The sequence below is a fragment of the Thamnophis sirtalis genome, unplaced genomic scaffold (assembly GCF_051295495.1).
Source record: "Thamnophis sirtalis isolate CommonGarterSnake01/CBP01778 unplaced genomic scaffold, rThaSir2_p1.2 scaffold_13, whole genome shotgun sequence".
Lineage (NCBI taxonomy): Eukaryota > Metazoa > Chordata > Lepidosauria > Squamata > Natricidae > Thamnophis > Thamnophis sirtalis.
Window position 1 is genome coordinate 8,518,594 of NW_028261393.1, and position 20,885 is coordinate 8,539,478.

At 44.3% G+C, this 20,885-nt stretch overlaps 1 protein-coding gene across 2 annotated transcripts; it reads right to left on the minus strand.

Moving 5' to 3' along the window:
* Positions 1 to 1,679: 1,679 nt before the first annotated feature.
* On the minus strand, positions 1,680 to 20,636 carry ETFB (electron transfer flavoprotein subunit beta). 2 transcript variants are annotated; one of them, XM_014069175.2, is made up of 7 exons: positions 20,498 to 20,636; positions 17,900 to 18,058; positions 11,203 to 11,361; positions 9,486 to 9,548; positions 6,646 to 6,804; positions 5,517 to 5,696; positions 1,680 to 1,928 (listed from the first exon to the last, which is right to left on the minus strand). In XM_014069175.2, exons 1-6 carry the CDS (start codon positions 20,558 to 20,560, stop codon positions 5,526 to 5,528), a joined length of 774 nt encoding a protein of 257 aa, XP_013924650.2. In that variant the 5' UTR covers positions 20,561 to 20,636; the 3' UTR covers positions 1,680 to 1,928; positions 5,517 to 5,525. The 2 variants fall into 2 exon arrangements, with proteins under 2 accessions (XP_013924650.2, XP_013924651.2); XM_014069176.2 differs by having other exon boundaries at positions 5,508 to 5,696; positions 20,498 to 20,612.
* Positions 20,637 to 20,885: the final 249 nt, after the last annotated feature.

Genomic DNA, 20,885 nt, shown 5'->3' on the forward strand with positions numbered 1-20,885 from the left:
ATTGATATGTATGATTACGCGCGCTTTTGCCTCAGATCTTGCTTTGCTTAGCTGCTATTTTTTCATAACCAGTAAAAGTACTCTTAATTCTGTGAAATGGAGTTAAGTGGTTTCTTTCTTGGTTGCTGAGGGAGGCTGGCTTGACAATAGCAATAGCAATAGCAGTTAGACTTATATACTGCTTCATAGGGCTTTCAGCCCTCTCCAAGCGGTTTACAGAGTCAGCATATTGCCCCCAACAACAATCCGGGTCCTCATCCAACATTAGAAATTACGTTTGGTCTGGATATTTCCCCCCTATAAACAAATACCCAGACAACACCGAGTCACCAGCTAGTAAATAATAAAAAAAAACACAATACAGACCTTCCCCCTCACTCACAACACCCCAACACATTTTGGAAAAGCCTTTCCTTCATCTAAAACAGTGTTCCTCAACCGTGGCAACTTTTAAGGTGTGTGGACTTCAACTCCCAGAGTTCTCCAGCCAGCCAACCAGGTCTAGCTTCTATATTCCTACCCATTCTTGCTTTATTTACAGTATTGGCTGCAGTATGGTAAATTCTGGTTTTTTTTTAAAAAAAGAGGCAACTTGCTTAATCACACAGAGCCGAAGACCATTCCCAATTTAGAGACTCAAGAAAGTTTGTTTTTCCTTTAAGGGGATGAATGAAAAATAATTTTAGTCCTTTCCCCGATGGGGTGCAAGTGGAAATTTCTCGGGAGGAGACAGAATGCTCTTTTGTGAAGGGAAAACCGCGCTGGATTGTTTCAAAGGATGAACCATACATATGCATTCCCCTCTGTCCTAGTTAGAAACTGACGTATATCAGAAGTGCGTTGTCAATAAACCTCCTGCTGTTCCGTCCCTTATGAATATGAGATGCAAGGAAGGCTTTGGACCCAGACCGACCTCAAAGAAAGCTTCTGAAGGCCCCTTTAATCCAATGAGCCCTGAAAAGGGCCATTTTACGTCTGACTTGGAAAGACGGAGCCATCAAAACCCCGCTATGCTAATTTTAGGGAACCAGTGGAGAAAAAAAAATCTATAAAGGGTTGTTAGATAATCAAAGTGCGTCTTCTTTCTCAGCCTTCGCTTAAGAGCCAGCCTACACAAATAGAAGGGCAACCAAAGGGCAACCCAAGTGAAAGGGGCTTCTAGAAATTGACAGCTGTGTTAGTTTCAGGTTATTATTATTTAAAGGCTGAGCTGAGCTGGACCTGAGAGACTTGATTTGAATAGAGCAGAAACCTGCACAATGTTTTAACTACCTTTTTCTGATGCCAGAGTCGTTGGCAACAAAAGACGGAATAGGCTATAAACGGAATATCTCTCAATATAAGGCTCCTCGCGGAGTAGAGAGAGAGAAAAAAAAAACGTGGTTGTGCCGTTTTTTGTTTTGTTTTGCCTACAAGCCAACAAAATACTCGGCGCTAGTCCTGAAATCCAGCAAACTCTGCACCCGTTTAATGAAGGAAAGTTAGCCTCCAACTATTCTTTGCCAAAAGAAAAAAAAAAAGGTGAGCTGTTCAGACACTACATCTACAAACCATGGGCCATTAAAAACAAAAAACACACACACATAAGAAAGTCTTCTGAATGCCTTGGGCAGATCATTTACTGAAGGAGGATTGAAGCAATTAATTGGGAATGCAAAGAAAACAACAGAGACATGACATTTGCTCCAAGCACCTTCAAAGATCACATGGCATTTATTGCAAACCAACCCATCATTAGTACAGAAAATAGAATTAAACTCTCATTTGGCTCTCTCCGGCGGCCAGCTGAGATGGAAGGCAGCATGGTTTGTGATTTCAGAGGGACCGGGTCCCGACAGGATGGGTTCTCCCCGAGACAGGAAGACGGGCTCTCTGAAGGCCACACCCATTCCTAGGAGATCCACCCGTAGCAGCATCTCAAGGCAAGGCTGAAAGAGAGACAAAAGGGATACTGTAGGCCTGTTACTAGAACTATACTCGGCAACAGAACCTCAGAAACTGGACTCCATCACAAATGAGTCATTAAAATTGACCTCTGGCGTCAGTTCTTCGTTTTTGCATAGCTCCTAGAGATTGAGGTACTTTATAATATTTTTTTTTTAAAAAAAGCCAGTGCTCTACCAATTAGAGGATGTTCAGAGTGTAAAAGAAAAACAGTTCAATTCAGGCATGTTATACCAGCTATTAACCCAAGTCAAATATTTTTTGGGTAACAAATGTGACAACTCGATGTATCTAACTGAACAAAGCTCCGCGTTGGCAACAGGAGGAGCATCCGGCCATTAAACGTTCTGTTACCTCCATTCAGTTGCCCAGACTCCACCCGCAAGGGATTATGGGGTCGTTAAAATGATGATGAAATGTGACAACTCGGTAAGTATTTGAGGCACAGTGGCGTAGTGGTTAGGATGCAGTACCGCAGGCTACTTCTGCTGACTGCCGGCTGACTGCAATTTGGCAGTTCGAATCTCACCAGGCTCAAAGTTGACTCAGCCTTCCATCCTTCCGAGGTGGGTAAAATGAGGAGCCGGATTGTCAGGGACAATAGGCTGACTCTGTAAACTGCCTAGAGAGGGCTGTAAAGCACTTGTAAAGGGGTATATAAGTCTGAGTGCTATTCCTATTTGAAAGCCTGTTAGCTGGGGAGGATGGAAGAAATAAACCAAGATGGTGGGAATCAAACAAGCTGGGAAAAGCTGCCCTATAATTCAAATAAAGAAAAACTCATTGTGGAAGTTGAGTAACAGGAGAAAATGGATCTTTCTCACGTACAAATGCCTAGTCTTTCATCTTTGATGATGTAATGGATTTCTTTTTTTCAATAGCTTGCATATCGTGGAAAATGACATACTTTGTAGCCTACTGGGATTTATAAAATGAATGTTTATTTTCATCCCCCCCCCCCAAAAGAGCAATTACAACCTTTATATAAATTTATGCTTCAGGTACATTAGGATAAATGTTTTTCTCCTAATGTCTTTTCATGTCTTGTCAAGTGCTGTGAAAAATCCCCTAGAAGGAGAAGAAGCCCGAAGGAACTCCCAAAACAATAGGCTCCACGATGACAGATCTGGGAGAGGAGGCCTCAATGGATGGGACATATCCTGCTTAAGACGATTATAAATGACTGAAGGGGTTTTTTATGTTGATACTACAAAATATCATCCATCAGAGTTGGAGGGATATATTCATTCACTGGCAATATTTTCAAAAGAAATGCCTTCATCTAATCAATAACAAAAACCTAAACACTTAAAATACTGCTGACCATTTTACTTTGCTGGCTAAAATGCCAGCGCGGTAAAATATCATGAAAGGGAGGCCTAGCTCAGGGTAGGAACTTGGACATGGAGTGGGAACTCTCAGGATGTGATGGAGCAAGGCAGCTCCAAAACCAGCGTGCACGGAACGGAACTGAAGGCTGCTATAATTTGAGTGTTACCAAGGGTCATCTGGCCGGCCACAGCTGGAGACAAGGCTGGCTTTGATGGGTGCTTCGTCTTCTCCAGCCACACAGCTCTTGCGCTCTTTATTTCCATTTTTAATGAGATGAAGGCCCGGCGGTAAAAAGGAATCCAAGAGACGACTCATCAGTCAATGGCCCTTGCTTCTCCCTTTGGGCCCTTGGAAATCTCATGCATAACATCTTAGGCGACGCAGGCCTGCGCGGAGCCTTGATCTGGAGGCTCGGTTTGAAAGGGATTCAAAACTGAGCTGCCCCTCTGATTTAATTGTCAAATCGAATGCGCTTCAAATTGGGTGAGGCAATGCAGAAAGCTTTTATATCTGCATAAAAGGTGCCCCACCCCCCCACCCCCGGCCAAAATCTAATTTGAAAAAGTGAATTGACACAACTTGATACTTTTTGAACCGAATGGATCAAACAGACAAATCAAATCAAACCCAGTTCGCCTGGACTTGAGAGAAAGCAAACCGGAATGAGCCGCCGTAACAAAAATGCTGGGTTTGGATTGAGACCCAAAACTGAGACAAATTTGGGGGAAATCATTCCTCCGCAGCCCAAACGACATCCCAGAGTTGTGGTCTGGGGAATATAATATGTGTATCTTGAGATCAGGAAGACCTGTAATAAACAGATAAGCTAAACTACGTTCTGGCCTATATGCCTTCCTCACATGACGACAGATGTAACATGTTTAGGAGAGCTCAAACATGCTTTACATATTGCTGTATGTTCCCTTCCAGTTTAAACAGAGCAGATTTTAGCTGTGTGTTTTTTTTTAAAGTCGCTACAAACCTCAATGAGTTCGTGGTTCTCTGCGGAGCCAAGAAAATCTGATTTTAGTGCTCAGGGGGTTCAATAAATCAAAACAGATTTGCATCTATTTCCTTTTATTTTTTTCCGGAAAAATAAATTCAGGCCTTCGGAAGACTCTGCAACCTGATGGCAAATATCGGGCAAAAAGGCAGGAATAGGAAAGACAAGTGAGCTACACAATGTCAGGGAGAATAAAGTCGGGATTCCAGTGAGAACTCTCTTTCCTCCAGGGAGCTGTTACCATGTGTGAAACCCCCATATTCATCAGTAGAAGCGAGAATACAAGGGCCGTTCTCTCAACTGAGCCATTAATCTATTCAATGTGTTAGATTCTTTTAAATTATGGGGACACAATTAATTGAATATTGATAGCAGTCCGCCCCAAACAGCCACTACCTTAATTCTTCACAGTTCTTCTTCCTTCACTAATATTTTTTTTTCCCATGAAGAAAGAGGAGACTGCTGCAAGATTTCTCCTTATGAGGAGGAAGAAAATAAGGGGTCCTTTTTTGGTACATACCTGGGGTGGGAGTCATCTACATTTCCCACCCCGGCCAAAATCCTGGATTTTACAAATTCATCTCACTATAAATGGAAGAAGATGACTTAAAAGCAAACCAAATTTGTCATCCTATAGATCAAAATTTGCCTTAAGAGTCAAATTCTTACATCTGCAAAAAATTATGGTTATTTGCATTTATGGCCATTTCGACATCCTGCATTTATGATGGCTTTGCTGAAAACCAACATTTACTTCCGGTTTTTGGCAAAACTGCCTCCATAGTGAACCATTAATTCACTTCATGACCACTGCGGGAAAAAAGAAAAAGGTAACAAAATTGGGGTTGTTCGTGTGATTGACCCAATTTACAGATGTCACAACTTACCGTGGTGGGCAGGTTTCATAATGGTTGGAAGTTGAGGACTATAGGTGCAGTGAGTTTATAGCAATAGCAGTTAGACTTATATACCGCTTCATAGGGCTTTCAGCCCTCTCTAAGCAGTTTACAGAGTCAGCATATTGCCCCCAACAACAATCCGGGTCCTCATTTTACCCACCTCGGAAGGATGGAAGGCTGAGTCAACCCTGAGCCGGTGAGATTTGAACAGCCGAACTGCGGAACTGCAGTCAGCTGAAGTAGCCTGCAGTGCTGCATTTAACCACTGCGCCACCTCGGCTCCTTATGCAGCAATGGTCTACTCCACGCCCCCCCTTTTTCCCCCTTACCAAAATTACCGAAAGAGCTCAGATCCGCCCGATTTCCTTCAACTTAGCAACTAGATCTTCCACCGTTTCCACTTTGACTCCAGCCTTGCGCTGAGGAGGATCTTCCACGCTCAGAGTCTTCACTCGAGACGTGAGATCCACGCCAAGGTCAGATGGCTTCACCATCTCCATTTTCTTCTTTTTGGCTTTCTGGGAAAGAAGATGGGAACGGGGAACAATTAACCAACCACCGTCTAGTTTTGCTGGAGAATTTTGTCTCTTCCGGAGTTTTACGACCGGCTGTGTCTGGGATGAGTACCAATAAAAGGGATGGGAGGGGGTGGGGAGTCAACGCTTCCGTGCAAACTTGCGTCTCCCCTTCTGTTACTTGAGCATTTTGCTTTTAAACACTTAGAGACGTCAATACAGGTAGTCCTCGACTTACAACAGTTCATTTCGTGACCGCTCAAAGTTACAAAAGCACTTAAAAACCTACGACTGTTGCAAGCACCCCCATGGTTCACCTGATGAAAATTCAGATGCTTGGCAACTGGTTCATATTTATGACGGCTGTGGTGTCCCGGGGTCATGTTATCCCCCCTTTTGCGACTTTCTGACAAACTAAGCCAATGGTGAAGCCGGATTCACTTAACAACCGGGCGACTAACTTACGAACTGCAGTGTTTGACTTAACACGAGAAAGATGGGGCAAAACTCACTTAACAACAGAAATTCTGGGCTCAACTGTGGTCGTAAGTCGAGGGCTACCTGTGTCGCCTCAAGCTACTGAATGCTTGCTCTTGTTCAGGGGTGAAAGCATTGCAAAGGAAAAGGCGAGGATGAATTAAATTCAAAGGTTAGTTTACTCATATTTAATGGTAAAATTATTAAATGTAACACTATCGTTACTGACTGCAGGGGATACAGTTCCCCCGTGGGCCTCTATTCTACGTTTCTGTCCAGAGCTATCAGGAGGACTTTTCATGTCACGTCAAAATGTTCTATGAGCTTCCCAGAGTCTCACTCTTCTCCCAAAGCTCTGCAGCTCCAAAATGATGCCCCGGGAAGAAGCCCGTCTCTTAATCTTAAAAGTTGCACACCGGCTGAGATGGTTTGCTGGAGCAGGTAAGGAGTTAAGAAAGAGGCGCCAGGATCCTACCATGATGTTGGGCAGAGTTGCGTAGCGAGGCTCATTCAGTCGTAAATCAGCCGTCACCACAGCAGGCAGCTTCAGGCGCACGGTCTCGAGACCCCCGTCGACTTCCCGCTCAACCTTCAGCCAGTCCCCGTCCAGGGTGACTTCTGAGGCAAAGGTTCCCTGCCGAGGAGAAAGAAGAGCTGCTTCCATTAAAACAGTGCAAGTGTCATTTGCCCCAAATTGAAACTCTTTAAATCGGGGGGAGGGGGGGGAGGCTATGTGAGGTGTGCCGTTGCGCATAACCTCAACACACATACCAGTCTTTTCAAAACACCCTATTTAAGAAAACGATTCTAGGTCACAAGTGGGGATTAAGAGACAATACTCATCTATCTACACGCAACGGAGGTGGCTTTACTGCAATGCCGTCTTCAAGTGCATTGCAGTAAAGCGCTGTGGTCTATCGGCCACCAGCCCCTCTAGCAACCAAATCAGAGGAGGCGGCGGCGTGGGAGTCAGGTCAGCATTAAGGCAACCTGAGATCTCCGAGGGGGAAGAAGGAATGGAGCTGGCAGAGAGAGAGACGGAGGCGGAGCCTGGGCCGTCCGTCAGCCCTCAGATGGAGAGTCAACAGCCCCCAGGTCTGGAGGTGGCTGATGAGGAAGAGGAGGAACAGCTGGGTCCAGTGCCTGACATGCAGTTGTGCAGAAGGCAGAGGAGAGGAGAGCAGTGGAAATCCGTGGGCCGGTCCTTGGGAAGGAAGAGCCACCGCTGCTAGCAAAGCCCTACCCTAGCTCTGCAGGGGGCGGAGATGAATAGAAATGGCAGACAACTATTCATCTCCTGGCTGGATGGACTAGTTAGTCTGCAGGGAGAGCGAAACTTTTTGCTGGTGCTCCTAATGAAGGAATCCTTGATTTAACTCCAGAGGGCTTGTTGTGTTTGGGAAGCTGGGTCAGAACATGCAGGAAACAACACCAGTTAGGCCAGGGGTGCCTCACCCACCAGTCCGTGGACCGGCACCAGACCACGGCATACTAGCAGCTGGACTGTGCAAACACACAAGGCCCCATCTGCTGGATGCAGGCAGCACATGAAACCACACCCCCTCTAGCCAGGGAAAAACAGAACTCTCCACAGAACTGGTTTTTGGTGCCCAAAAGGTTGGGGACCACTGAATTAGGCAATCAAGTTCTTGATAACACAAGGCACCCCAGAAGTTCTTGATAACACAATACATCCCAAAATGCATCCCTAAAACCAAAGGTGCCAGCCTCCGTGATGTAGCTTCAAGGGCTCCAAGTGAAATGCATCCTGCAAAGCAAAGCAGGCCCTGGCCAAAAAAAAAACCCCAGTGAATCCTATAAAGGCCTGCACATTTCCACTGTCAAGCAGCCAGAGATCACCGTGACCATCTCTCTGGAAATGTGACCACAGCGCAAGCGTAAAATCTGAGCTGGACACTAACAAGGTTTGCCTGCCTGCTGATTAGACCACAAATCCAGCCACATAGTAGGAAAAAAAAGAGCCTCCACGAAGGATTATCCCTCTGGGAAGATGAAGAAAACATGACCAAAGGACTAACTGCCTTTAAAATAAGACACAGGGATTTCTATTTCTATTTCAAACAAACAAACGAAAGAAAGAAAAGGATTTATATTCTGTTGTGGGGGAAGCAGGAAGGACCGATTTATTTTTGTATAAATCCATTCGTGTAAACTAGTCAGCAGTGAATGCACAAACAAAAGTGGCTGTTTTGAAGGACCGTGTTTTCTATGCGAGCCCAACGTTTTCGAGAACAATTCTTGCTTTTCCACATTCAACTTTCTTAGAATCACAGCGGTCAGCTGGGAGCGGGAAAAAAGAGCAGAATTCCATTCCTTGGCCAACAACCTGTTGTATTTCACTGCTGGGTATCAGGGTGGATAAAAATCAAATATTTTTTTTAAAAAAAATTAAAAATGGATTTTTTAAAAATTTAAATATGATTTTTTTGGATTTTTACATTTATTTTATTAACAAACATGTAAAATATACACACACAAAACTTAGACGTACACCACATTTACACAATACAATACGAACAGGAACTTCCTGTTCTTATCAATCGATACCACTCACCTTATATTATTTCCCCTTCTATTGTATTTCATTTGGATTTCACCCTTCTTAACCCTCTTATTTTACTCATAACTATTATTTTTTTGAGTTTTGTTATATTCCTTCATTGATTCTTGTTTCTTTCCTCCATCCACCGATACCATTTATCCCATATCTGGTAGAATTCTGATTCTTCTTTTCCCTGGACTTACATTTATTTTAATAAAATCCTTTTGGAGTAAAAAAAATCTATCTAAAGATAGCTTTCTATTTAAGATACATTAATAATTTAGTTTATTCAGCATGAAATGGAGCTTAGCGATGTAGTATGAGAGGCTGTACATTCTGCAATATTGGGACTGTCGGTGAGTCAACAGCGGGACAGACGAGGATCCACTGCGGGACAGAGAGGACAGTTGCTCTTTAAAAATTATGATTTAAATCGAGTTGATTTAAATCAAGCCTTTTTACTAGTGATTTAAATCATAATTTAAACCGTGATTTAAATCTACAATTTAAATCAAATCCACCCTGCTGGGTATCACGCAGAAGTACACAACACAAGAGAATATTCTACCCACCCTGCTGGCCTCCTGTTTTTTTTTCCCATCTTCTTCTACTACAAGACAATTTGTTCTAGGACATCAAAGCAAAAAAAACTACCATTCAACTCTCCATCTGATTGTTTCATTCACCGAAGCAAAGGAAACAATTATATACCTTTAAGCACTGGGGCACAAATGGAGAGGCTTCTAATTTACCTGAGGCCAGTCAAGAAATGCAGCCGTCATCTGCCCTGTCTGGTTACAGTCATCATCAATGGCCTGAGGAGGAGAGGGGGGGGGAGGAGAGAGAGAGAGAGAAGGAAGGAAGGTCACAGAAAGCATTGCTGGTTTTACAGGTTAATCCTCCCCCCCCCCCCCGCCCAATAATGGCCAGGAAATATGTACTACAAAGGGAAACTGTTACATGGGATGATTGGTTTCGCTGCAAAACTTGGCTTGGGAATGTTGACTCAAGATCACAAGAATGCGTATGTACACAAATAAGCGCAACTTTCCAATTCAAGGTAAGACTGGTTTGACTTTCGTGACGCCCTTTCCTTCTGAAAAAAAGTCAACAGCCGCAACAATGAACCAACTGAGAAATGCTGGTGCTCAGTAATGGGCCACGGCAAAACCAGGTTCCCCATTTTGAGGGGCCAGAAAAGCAGCTTCAGCTAGTTAAGGGCGGGGGGGGGGGGGGGGGACAAAACATCAGGCCATATTTGTGCCATTCCTTCCTCCAACTCTTGAATGGCTTTTATAGCCCAGATTTCCAACTGTCAGGGAGGATGGCATTAAGCCTTGCCGGATGGGATCCACTCCTGCATTTTCTTGGAAAGCCATCGGTTTTGCAAGGCTCAGCTCGGCCTCAGGCCTGGTGGGCTTGGCCCTTTTGGCATTATCGGCCTTTCCACCTTGCTCGCCATCTGTCTCAGTTGAGTAATGCAGCCCCGTTTTCTTGTCTACGCTGGTTTTATCAGCTTGGAAATGCACGCACTCCCTGCTCTGTTGCCATCCAGGGTAAGCTTCTGCTCCTTTACGATATATGAACCGCTGACGGGTTGAGTATAGGTAGTCCTCAGCTTATCACAGTCACTTAGAAGTTCCATCAGGCCTACTGGGGGGTATTTATGATTCATATTTGAAATGACAACATCCCTGCATTTACGGCCGTTTGCAGCCTTCTGCAGTCATGTGACCACGTTTTGCAACGGTTTTATCCAAAACCAGGATTTACTTCTGGTGTTCAGCAAAACCGTGCCCGTAGTGAGCGACTGGTTTGCTTAATGTGTGTGTTGTTTAATGACCACCGTAAAAAAAAAAGATTGTAAAATTGGCTCTGTCATATGACTCATTTTAATTGCCATCATGAATTACGACCATAATGGGCAGGTTCCATTACTCAAGGTCTACCTATGTTTTCGCCTTCTGCCTTCTCAAAAATGTTAAGGCCTAGAAAACTTCCGACTTGGGTGGCGGTTGTCCAAGATTCAAAATGCCACTGATTTCTGCATGGGATATTTAGGTAACGGTAAAGGTTCCCGTTGAACATATGTGCTAGTCGTTCCCGACTCTGGGGGGCGCTGCTCATCTCCATTTCAAAGCCAAAGAGCAAGCACTGCCTGAAGATGTCTCTGTGGTCATGTGGCCGGCATGACTAAATGCCAAAGGCGCATGGAACTCTGTTACTTTCCCACCAAAGATGGTTCCTATTTTTTCTACTTGCATTTTTACTTGCTTTCGAACTGCTAGGTTGGCAGAAGCTGGGACAAGGCAGGGGGGCTCACTCCATTACACGGCACTAGGGATTCAAACTGCCAAACTGCTGATATTTCTGATGGGCAAGCTCAGCGTCTTAGCCGCTGAGCCACCGCGTCCCTATATGGAATATTTACCTGTGCCAAATGCAGCCCCTCCCTTCCTTTTCTCTCACCTGCTTCCCTAGTAGCAGAAGATTGACATTTTCTTTCTTGGCAAGCGCTGCCAGCATCTTGGAAACCTGGAAGGGGGTGAGGCTCTCGTAGTCCTTTGCAGGAATCTCCACGTGGACCCCCCGGTCAGCTCCCATCGCAAGGGCTGTGCGGATCGTCTCCTGCAGATGCGACAAACATTGGGAAAAACAGGCTTCTGTTTCCCCAGGGATTTTAAAACTCGATGTCTCTAGATGTCTCTCTGTTTTGAAGCACTTGATAGCCAGCGCCTAATGAAAACTGGGAAACCACGTAAGAGTTTGGCATTTGGAAATTGTGGTTGCCCCAACACAGGAGGCTTTTAAGGAGAGACTGGACAGCCATCTATCAGAAATAGTGCAGGTCCCCTGAGAGAGCAGGGGGTTGGACTAAATGACCTCCAAGGTCCCTCCCAACTCTGTTACTGTTACAGTTTTCATAACTCAGCCCTCATCCAAAAACAAGATAGGCTGCCTTTATTGCAGCAGACTTTGGCTAGCTAGAGAAGACAGATAACCATCACACTGTAACTGCATTGCGCCCTTAAGATGGAAAATGTGATAAACCAGGGTTTTGGAAACTTGACAATTTTAAGATGTGTGAAATTTCAATCCCAGAATTCCCCAGCCAGCATGCTTTCCCCAGCATTCCGGCTGGGGAATTCTGGGAGTTGAAGTCCACACATCTTCAAAATGCCAAGTTTGAAAAAAAACACTGCTTTAAACCCAATTATGTATAAAGCAATACCCAGATATCTACCCAGGGGATTCCAGAGTTGAGCTGCCTCATATCCTTGCTAACAGAAATACTGGAATTCAACGCAACCTATGTGGAACTATCTTATTTCACATTCACAGCCCTCCTTGCAGGCAGCCCAGGCTGGAAATAATGGATATAATGGTTAAACTGGAATTCAGGTCTCTCGTGTGTCTATTTAACATTGGGCTTACTTTCCAACTCCCTTATTGGGATGAGTTTCAACACCAACTCTGTTGCATTTTTACTCAAGAGCCTCCTTTGAAAATCCGTATGCCTGTCTTCTGCTCCGAACCTGCAATTCCACTGTGGTAGGTAACATATCAACGAAACGAGGGAAGAGCGTGTCAGAAACTGTACAGCAGGAACCTGTGAATGTTCACGCCAGAGAACAGCCCCATCGTTTCGCCCAAGGTGCAAAGCATTTATAAGATAAGCTGCCACCGCACTGGTCCCCATTCACAAATCAGATCTATTCACTTCACTAGCAACAGAGATAGCGGACATAAAAGAAACAATGCTATTCTAAAGATGCTTGAAAGCCAAGGCTGAGGTTTAATGTGGGCATGTGTCTCCCGCCAAGCACACCTACTCCCCGTATTTTGTCGTTTGGGGGAAATGTTGTCCATATGGAATATTTATCTTATGCTGAGCTGAAAGACAATTGATGTGATGTTTTAATGATGTACGAGGCTAGCATGAATGAACCGGAGATTGCTTTTCCAGCGTTGTTGTTGATAGCAACCGTTAGAAGGGGGGGGGAGGGAGGATGCTTCCCCACTGGGAACACAGCCAAGGTGCAAGACACATCCGTTATCAGATGCACAGAAGCTGCTGAGCTAGCAGATGTAAAGGCAACCCGGTGCCAGGCAGACCCTTATACTACCAGAGAAAATAACCACTAACAGAAGGGGAAGGCAGCCTTGGAGATATCCCCCCCACCCCCCACACACAATCTCTGAGACTAAGGGATCAAGGCTGGCGCTTGAAGAAAGGCAGGGCAGCCAAAAATAAATAAATAAATAAATAAATAAATAATAATAATAAAAGACTACAAGAGCAACCCGGCAAGTGAAGGTCATGAGGAAGTGGGAGCAGCAGTGCAGAAAATAACTGATGACGGCGGAGCTGTCAGGGAGCCTCATTGACAGAAAATAGAATAGAGCCAGGTCTGGGGAGGGGAGGGGCAGGGGAGAAAAGAGGCCTGGCTGAATCAGGTACTGAAATAAGCTGAAGCTGAGAACACCAAAGAGACAGTATAAAAAAATAAAAATATTGGGATCTCAGGAAAAGAGCAGGAAACGATCCAACTTTGGCATCGCACCTGAGTCCAAGAACGGGACTTGAAGGGAGAGGCAAGCACACCATTTTTGACTGCAGACGGTCTTATGTTCCAAGCTACAGATTATTAAATGTAAGGTTTTTATCCTGTCCTTTTTTAACACCCACACCCACACCCATACCTATCTGGGTATGGCGCAGTGGTTAAATGCAGCACTGCAGGCTACTGCTAGATCAGCAGGTCAGCGGTTCAAATCTCACCGGCTCAGGGTTGACTCAGCCTTCCATCCTTCCGAGGTGGGTAAAATGAGGACCCAGATTGTTGGGGGCAATATGCTGACTCTCTGTAAACCGCTTAGAGAGGCCTGAAAGGCCTATGAAGCGGTATATAAGTCCACTGCTATTGCTATTGCTATATTCTCCCCCCCCTCCTCCCCAAACAGCCCTGTGGGGTGAGTTGGGCTGAGAGGGAGTGACTGGCCCAAAGTCACCTAGCAGGCTTTCATGGCCAAGGCGGGACTACAGCTCCCAATCTCCTAGTTTCTAAGTTGATGCTTTAACCACTAGATCAAACTGGCATTTGGCTTAATCCTAGAAGAGGAAGGAGGCAGAACATATGTTCCTTCGCTCTATTGACCGCTGGAAGAAGTTCAGTAAGAGAGAAATAAGCCTTTGTCAAATTATTATAAAGAAGCAAGAAGAATGTTCTCTGTATAGACATTCTTGTTCTTTAGGACTGAAAGGCAGTATTAAATTTGCACATGTTAAGTCTGCCTAAGGCATAATTCACTCCTGGAGCTATACATACAACTATTTTATGATTGGTTTTGGCTTGTTAGATATCATGAATGTCTGTGCGTGCGTGCGTGCATGCGTGTGTGTGTGTGTGTGTGTTGCATTTGTGCTGATAAATAAATAAAGGGAGACTAATATAGATCTATTTCAAGCTATTTAGCTCTCGTCAGCTAGCCATACCCTTACTGGGAATCAAACAAAATACATACCTATTTCCCTGGCTTAGCTGATAAAGGAGGAGAGCCTGTGGCTTAGTGGCTAACATAACTGCCTAATATGTAATACAGCCCAGGTTCGATGACCAGTAAGGGTATGGCTAGCTGATGGGAGCTAAATAGCTTGAAATAGATCTATACTAGTCTCCCTTTATTTATTTATCAGCACAAATGCAACACAAATGTAACAAGGCAACATAAAAAAAATGGCTTTCTGCCTGGATGGCTCCCAGAGTGAGCCGATAGACAGAAAAGGGAAGCAGTATGCTCCCTCCCATATTTGGGCATACCAGGGGTTGTGACACAATACATACATATATCTGCTTGCTTTGTAAGGCACAAACATATTCCAATCGGAATCCTTTAGCTTCCGAAGTTTGTTTTACGGCCTTCAGTGCTTCAGACCAGAAAGCCCCATTAATGCACATGAAAACCTAGTCCCAATCTCAACTGTTCTATCCACCCTACCTTGAACAAGCTTCAAAGCTACATTTCCCCATTGCTTTGGTCATTGTTTCTGTATTTGAAGAGAAAGAAGTTATGTCACTGATGCCTCCTACACAATGCACACAAATAGGTCACCAGGTTCTCTTGTGTGCAGCTGGTGCCACCTGGTGGCCACCAGACCCTTTTGAGAAGCTAAGGCAACCCTATCCCTTCTTCCTTTGTACTCAGCCATTCATTCACTACATTCTCTTGACTCCATCCACTCAAGAACTTTGCAGGAAAGGAAGGAATCCCGTTTCTGACAAGAAAGGGTGAAATAGCATTGGAAAGAAGAAGAATGTTTGGTGTATGCGGTGAAGGGACCAGGCTAGAAATCAGGAGACTGGGAGTTCTAGTCCCAGTATGGAAAAAAATGGCTGGGTGACTTTGGGCCAATCACTCTTATCTCAGCCCAACTCACCAAACAGGCTTGACATTGTGGAGAAAATAGGAGGTTACTTACTTATTAATAAGACAGGGGTACAAATGTAGTGAATTAAATAAAGAAGTGATAATAATGTCCAATATCAGAAAGATTTGATAAAGTAAGCTAAGTCCAACCCTTTGAGATAATTTTTATTTTATAGAATTAGAAAGTTGGAGGTGCTCCAAGTTCAACTGTCTGCTAGTACAGCACTCCAAACTACTGAAAATATCATTAAAAGACGGCTATTTGAACACATCCAGTAAAAGTTACTTTACCCCCTTGCTAGGTACATAATTCCTTTGCTGGTTTGTCAAAACTGAATCAATCAATCAGAATAGATCTGGAAGAGACCTTGGAGGTCTTCTAGTCCAACCCCCTGCTCAAGCAGGAGACCCTATACCATTTCAGATAGATGGCTGTCCATTCTCTTCTTAAAACCCTCCAGTGACGAAGCACCCACAACCTCTGAAGGCAAGCTGTTCCATTGGTTAATTGTCCTCACAGTTAGGAAGTTTCTCCTTAATTCCGGGTTATTTCTCTCCTTGATTAGTTTCCATTCATTGTTTCTTGTCTTGCCTACCTTCTGGTGCTTTGGAAAGTTAGTTATTCTTTGGGGCAGTTCCTCGGTTCCACCACAAAACCGCGCTCGAATAAACCACGTAGCTGACGTCATCAACAGGGCGACAACAGCGCGGAGACAGAAGCACGCTGTAAACGCTAAACCTAAAATTAACCCCTAAAACTAAACCTAACCTCCCTAAACCTAATCCTAAACTTAACCCTAAACCTAACCCTAAACCTAACCCTAAACCTAACCCTTAACCTAACCCTAAACCTAACCCTAACCCTTAACCTAACCCTAACCCTTAACCTAACCCTAAACCTAACCCTAACCCTAACCCTTACCTTAAGTTGAATCGGCTTGCTTTCAAAGCGCTATTTAAAGCACCCTTCTTTCTCCGCGCTGGCTGTTGTCGCCCTGTTGATGACGTCAGCGACGCGGTTTAATCGGGCGTGGCTTAGTCGGGCGCAGTTTTGACGGGTCACAAGTTCCTCAAGGCACCCCTATCATGTCACCCCTAGTCCTTCTTTTCTCTAGACTGGCCAAACCCAATTCCTGCAACTGTTCTTCATATGTTTTTATCTCCAGGCCCTTAATCATCTTAGTTGCTTAATCATCTTTGCACTTTTTCCAAAGTCTCAACATCTCTTTTGTAATGTGGTGATCAAACTTGAATGCAGTATTCCAGGTAGTCTTACTAAAGCGGTACTAGTACTTCATGTGATTTTGATTCTACGCCTCTGTTTAGACCAGGGGTAGTCAACCTTTTTATACCTACCGCCCACTTTTGTATCTCTGTTAGTAGTAAAATTTTCTAACTGCCCACCGGTTCCACAATAATGGTAATTTATAAAGTAGGGAAGTAACTTTACTTTATAAAATTTATAAAGCACATTTACAGCAAACCCCTACCGCCCACCATGAAAGCTGGAACGCCCACTAGTGGGCAGTAGGGACCAGGTTGACTACCACTGGTTTAGACAACCAAAGATTGCCTTAGCTTTTTTGGCGGTGGCTGCACATTGCTGCTTTCTGGAATCCTGCTTTCTAGATCCATTATTCTGTACCCTGAGCTCTACAATAACAGATAATAGATTGTGCTTTCTTAGGTAATTGAGGAATAATGCATCACTTCTAGGCCTCTGGGAGAACAGAGAGTTCTCCCAGAGGCCTAGTTCCCAGTGCTCAACCTGATCAACCTCCTTGTCCTTCTCTGGACCTGTTTCACTTTGCCTGAACAGTTCTCAAAAAGCCAGGTGGTCCAGAAATAGGAATGGTGCAGGACAGTCTGATATAGTGGAACTATTATTTCTGGTGCTTTGGGAATTTTTATTGCTGCGTCCTAACTCGTGTTTGCCTTTCTGCATTTACGTCACAGTGCTGACTCATGTTCAGCTTGTCATGATTCCAAGTCATGTAGAGTACTGCTGAATCATACGTTCCCTAGCATTTGATTTTCTTTGTATAAGTTCCTAATTTCAACTTGCTGTTTTTAGCCTACTTCTTGAAACTATTCATATATGCTTGATCATTAACATGCCAAGGACTTTATCCAATTCCGTCTTTAACTGAAATACAGTGGTGCAAGGGACCCTGAGAAAACAAATATCTTAACAAGATTTGTGGAAAATGGACTTCGATCCACCCATCTTGCCAAAGAAGCCTTTTTGCCCAAATGAAACGGGAGCTCCAAAATATTTATCCGAATGACATGACATGGAAATATTTTGCTCGCTTCTTCTACTATTGTACAATGACAATAAAGATTATACTTATACTATCCCAGAAATAAGCTAATTATTTTGGAAAATGCATATGAGGGAACAATATACTTCTGGATAAAGATGGTCTCAAAACCTCCAATTATTGACCACAACATTCATATAGGGTAAGTTCTTTTAACACACAGGATGATCAGAATTTTAATTCAGCACCCAATACAATGCCAATAAATACTGATGGACAACACTGAAAGGAGCTACAGCAGTTCCAGAGCATGGCAATTAAGTTTTTAGAGGGCTACGACCCAGCTTAGTATCAAACTAGAACATTCATATTTTTCATATTGGCAACACAGACCAAATTACAAACAATTACTCTTTGAAAACCTAAGCTTGGTACTTGTTTCCTCCTTCTTCTCAAGGGAAAAGAATTCTTACCTGGCACTGCTGTGGGCCACAGCTTACAGCAATGATCTCCGAGACAAGCTTTTTCTCCTTGAGCCGGACAGCCTCCTCTATAGCGATCTCACAGAAGGGGTTCATTGAGTGCTTGACCCCATCAGTCACCACTCCCGATTTGTCTGGTTTTACCCGTACCTGCAGAGGAGACAATCTATTAAGGAAGTATCTCAGGGAAACACAAACATGGAGAACGTTTAGAAAAGATTTCCAGTTCTTTAGGGCAGTGCCTCTCAAGCTCAGCAACTCAGCAAGATGTATGGAGTTTCACTTCCTGAATCCCCCAGGCTGGCTAGGGAATTCTGGGAGTTGAGTTGAGCTCCATACATCTTAAAGCTGCTGAAGTTGAGAAACACTGATTTAGGAAAATGAGATTTGGTAACTTAACACAAGCTTTGTCTGGCCCAAAGAAGACAAACCACACATTTTACTAGCTGAAAAATCAGCAGTTTCAATTTCACCAGATCATCTAAGCACGTACAATGCACGGCACTTTCAAGATTTCAGTTAAATTAACAGAGAATAAATTTCTTAGGCAAGACTCTTTTTCCATCTGTGTCATGTGTCAGTTTGCTAGAAACACACAGTTCTGGTGTAACCTCAGAGCTGATTCATTTCATTGTATTAATTTCAGTTTGCAGATGAAAGCTATCAATTTTCCATAGATAACACACAGTGATACATTTTAAGTTATGGAAATAAAAGTATCTTTTTAAAAATAGCAACAAATGATAGATGGGTAAAATCGAAATTAACATTAAGACTTATCTGTAACCATTCTTTAAATTATGCACTTATTTCAGATTATTGTTTTTCCACGATTATCCTTGAGCAGGCATGAAAATTACTGTAAACTACACTTAGATGCACACGGAACACCATGCCTGTCAACACAGCCCATCTTCTTCTCACTATTTACTATGCTGTGATACAACATCTCTAAGCAAGAGCCGCAATGGGTAACTATGAGATGTGGCACATTAAAAAACAAAATTAGTCACAAAGGTGTAATAATTAGAGGACTAGGGCCAGATACTTAAATTCAAATTCATTCTCGGCCACCATGGAGGTTCCCCCTGGGTAACTTTGAGCCAATTGCTATATTTAAGAATAACCCACCCCACAATGGATGTTGTGGCAGGCAGCACTTGCAAGCCAGAGTATATCCTGTAGTACTTATATTGCTGGACTGAGACCTGTCCTGTCCTGAAGCTCACCTGGTGATTCAAGGCTAGTTACCCCAACCTATTCCACAGGACTCTTGATGGCGGGGACACAAACAGGAGCAGGGATTACCACGTATTTTCAAGAGGGAGAGCAAGGTACACAGGTGGTCCTTGATTTACAACAGTTCATTTAGTGACGATCAAAGTTACAACAGCACTGAAAAAAGGGACTTCTGAGGATTTTTCATGACTGCAGCATCCCCATGGTCACATGATTAAAATTCCTGTTTGGCTCAGGTTTATGACTGTTGCTGTGTCCCGGGGTCATACTGATCTCCTTTGTGACAAGCAAAGTCAACGGGGAAGCCAGATTCACTTAACAGCCAAGTTACTAACTTAATAACTGCAGCAATGATTCACTTAGCAACTCGGGCAAGAAAAGCGGTAAAACGGGGCAAGACCCGCTTAACAACCATCTCACTCATCAACATAAGTTGGGGGCTCGATTACGGTCCTTGAGTTGAGGACTACCTGTAAAAGCAATGCGTAAAGGTTGGAAAAGGAGAACAGGAAAGAATCCCTTCTAACTCTTCATCAGGTCAGCAGAAAATAAAAAAGCAAATCAGTCAGTCCTAGAGGAGGTCAACCCTGATTGCTCTTTAGAAGGCCAGATCCTGAAGAGGAAACTCAAATACTCTGGCCACCTAATGAGAAGGAAGGACTCACTGGAGAAGAGCCTCATGCTGGATAAAGATTGAGGGCAAAAGAAGAAGGGGATGACAGAGAATGAGGTGGCTGGATGGAGTCACCTCAGCAGTTGGCATGAGCTTGAATGAACTCCGGAGGATGGTAGAGGACAGGAAGGCCTGGAGGAAGGCTGTTATTGGGTTGTGATGGGTTAGACACAATGTCACAACTAACAACAAAGAGACCAGGTCTGCCCCTTTAATATATTAATATATATAATATAATCTTCCCAAACCCTATCTTCTGAGGCTCCAAAGTCACCCTTCTCCCCCAACCCGCAGTTAGAACTACAGATCCCAGGATTCCTAGCGAGCAGAGGCAAGAGGAATTCTGGGAGTCCCTAACATAAGACGTCATCATGTTCTTGGTGGTTGATAGAACACCTCCCCCCCCCCCGCCCCTCACCGGTCCACTACGCCTATAGACAACCCCGGGATAGAAAAGCGTATCAAGCCGGCTTCTTCGTTGTTGCTAAGGAAGCAACACGAAATTAGGGCTAAGGAGGAGGGAGATTTTTTATGCTGCCTGCGAAGGCCTAATTCAAGAGAAGCGGCTTGTGGGGGAAGAGACGGGTTCCTAAATAAACACAGACACGAAACTCGGGTGTGCAGTTTCGAAATTCACGGTCCGGGAGGAGAACCCGAAAAGCCCGGCAAGAGCGCACCTTAACGGCATAGTCAATGACCCGCTTCACGCCCACCATTGCCCTCAGCCCGGCCGCCGCCATCTTGCCGCCCTTGCAGTCAGCGGCTCCACCCACACTTGCGCACGCATCTCTCGCTCTCTCCGCCCCCTCTATGGGCTCAGCCAATCCGAGGAAGCGGGTCGATATCCAGCACTCGCAGTTGGGGGTCGGTCTGCGGCTAAACAACTTCATGGGAGGGGGAAAACAGGACTACGCCAAGGGAATGATTGGCGTTAAGGATGAGCCAATCCTAGCGGGCTTCTGCGAGTAGCGGAAGGCAGTAGAAAAAGACAGTAATCACCCTCTTGGCCAATCAGTCTCCGCTCCGGTAGAAGGCAGCCAATAGGAAGTGCGGCTTCCCTCTCCC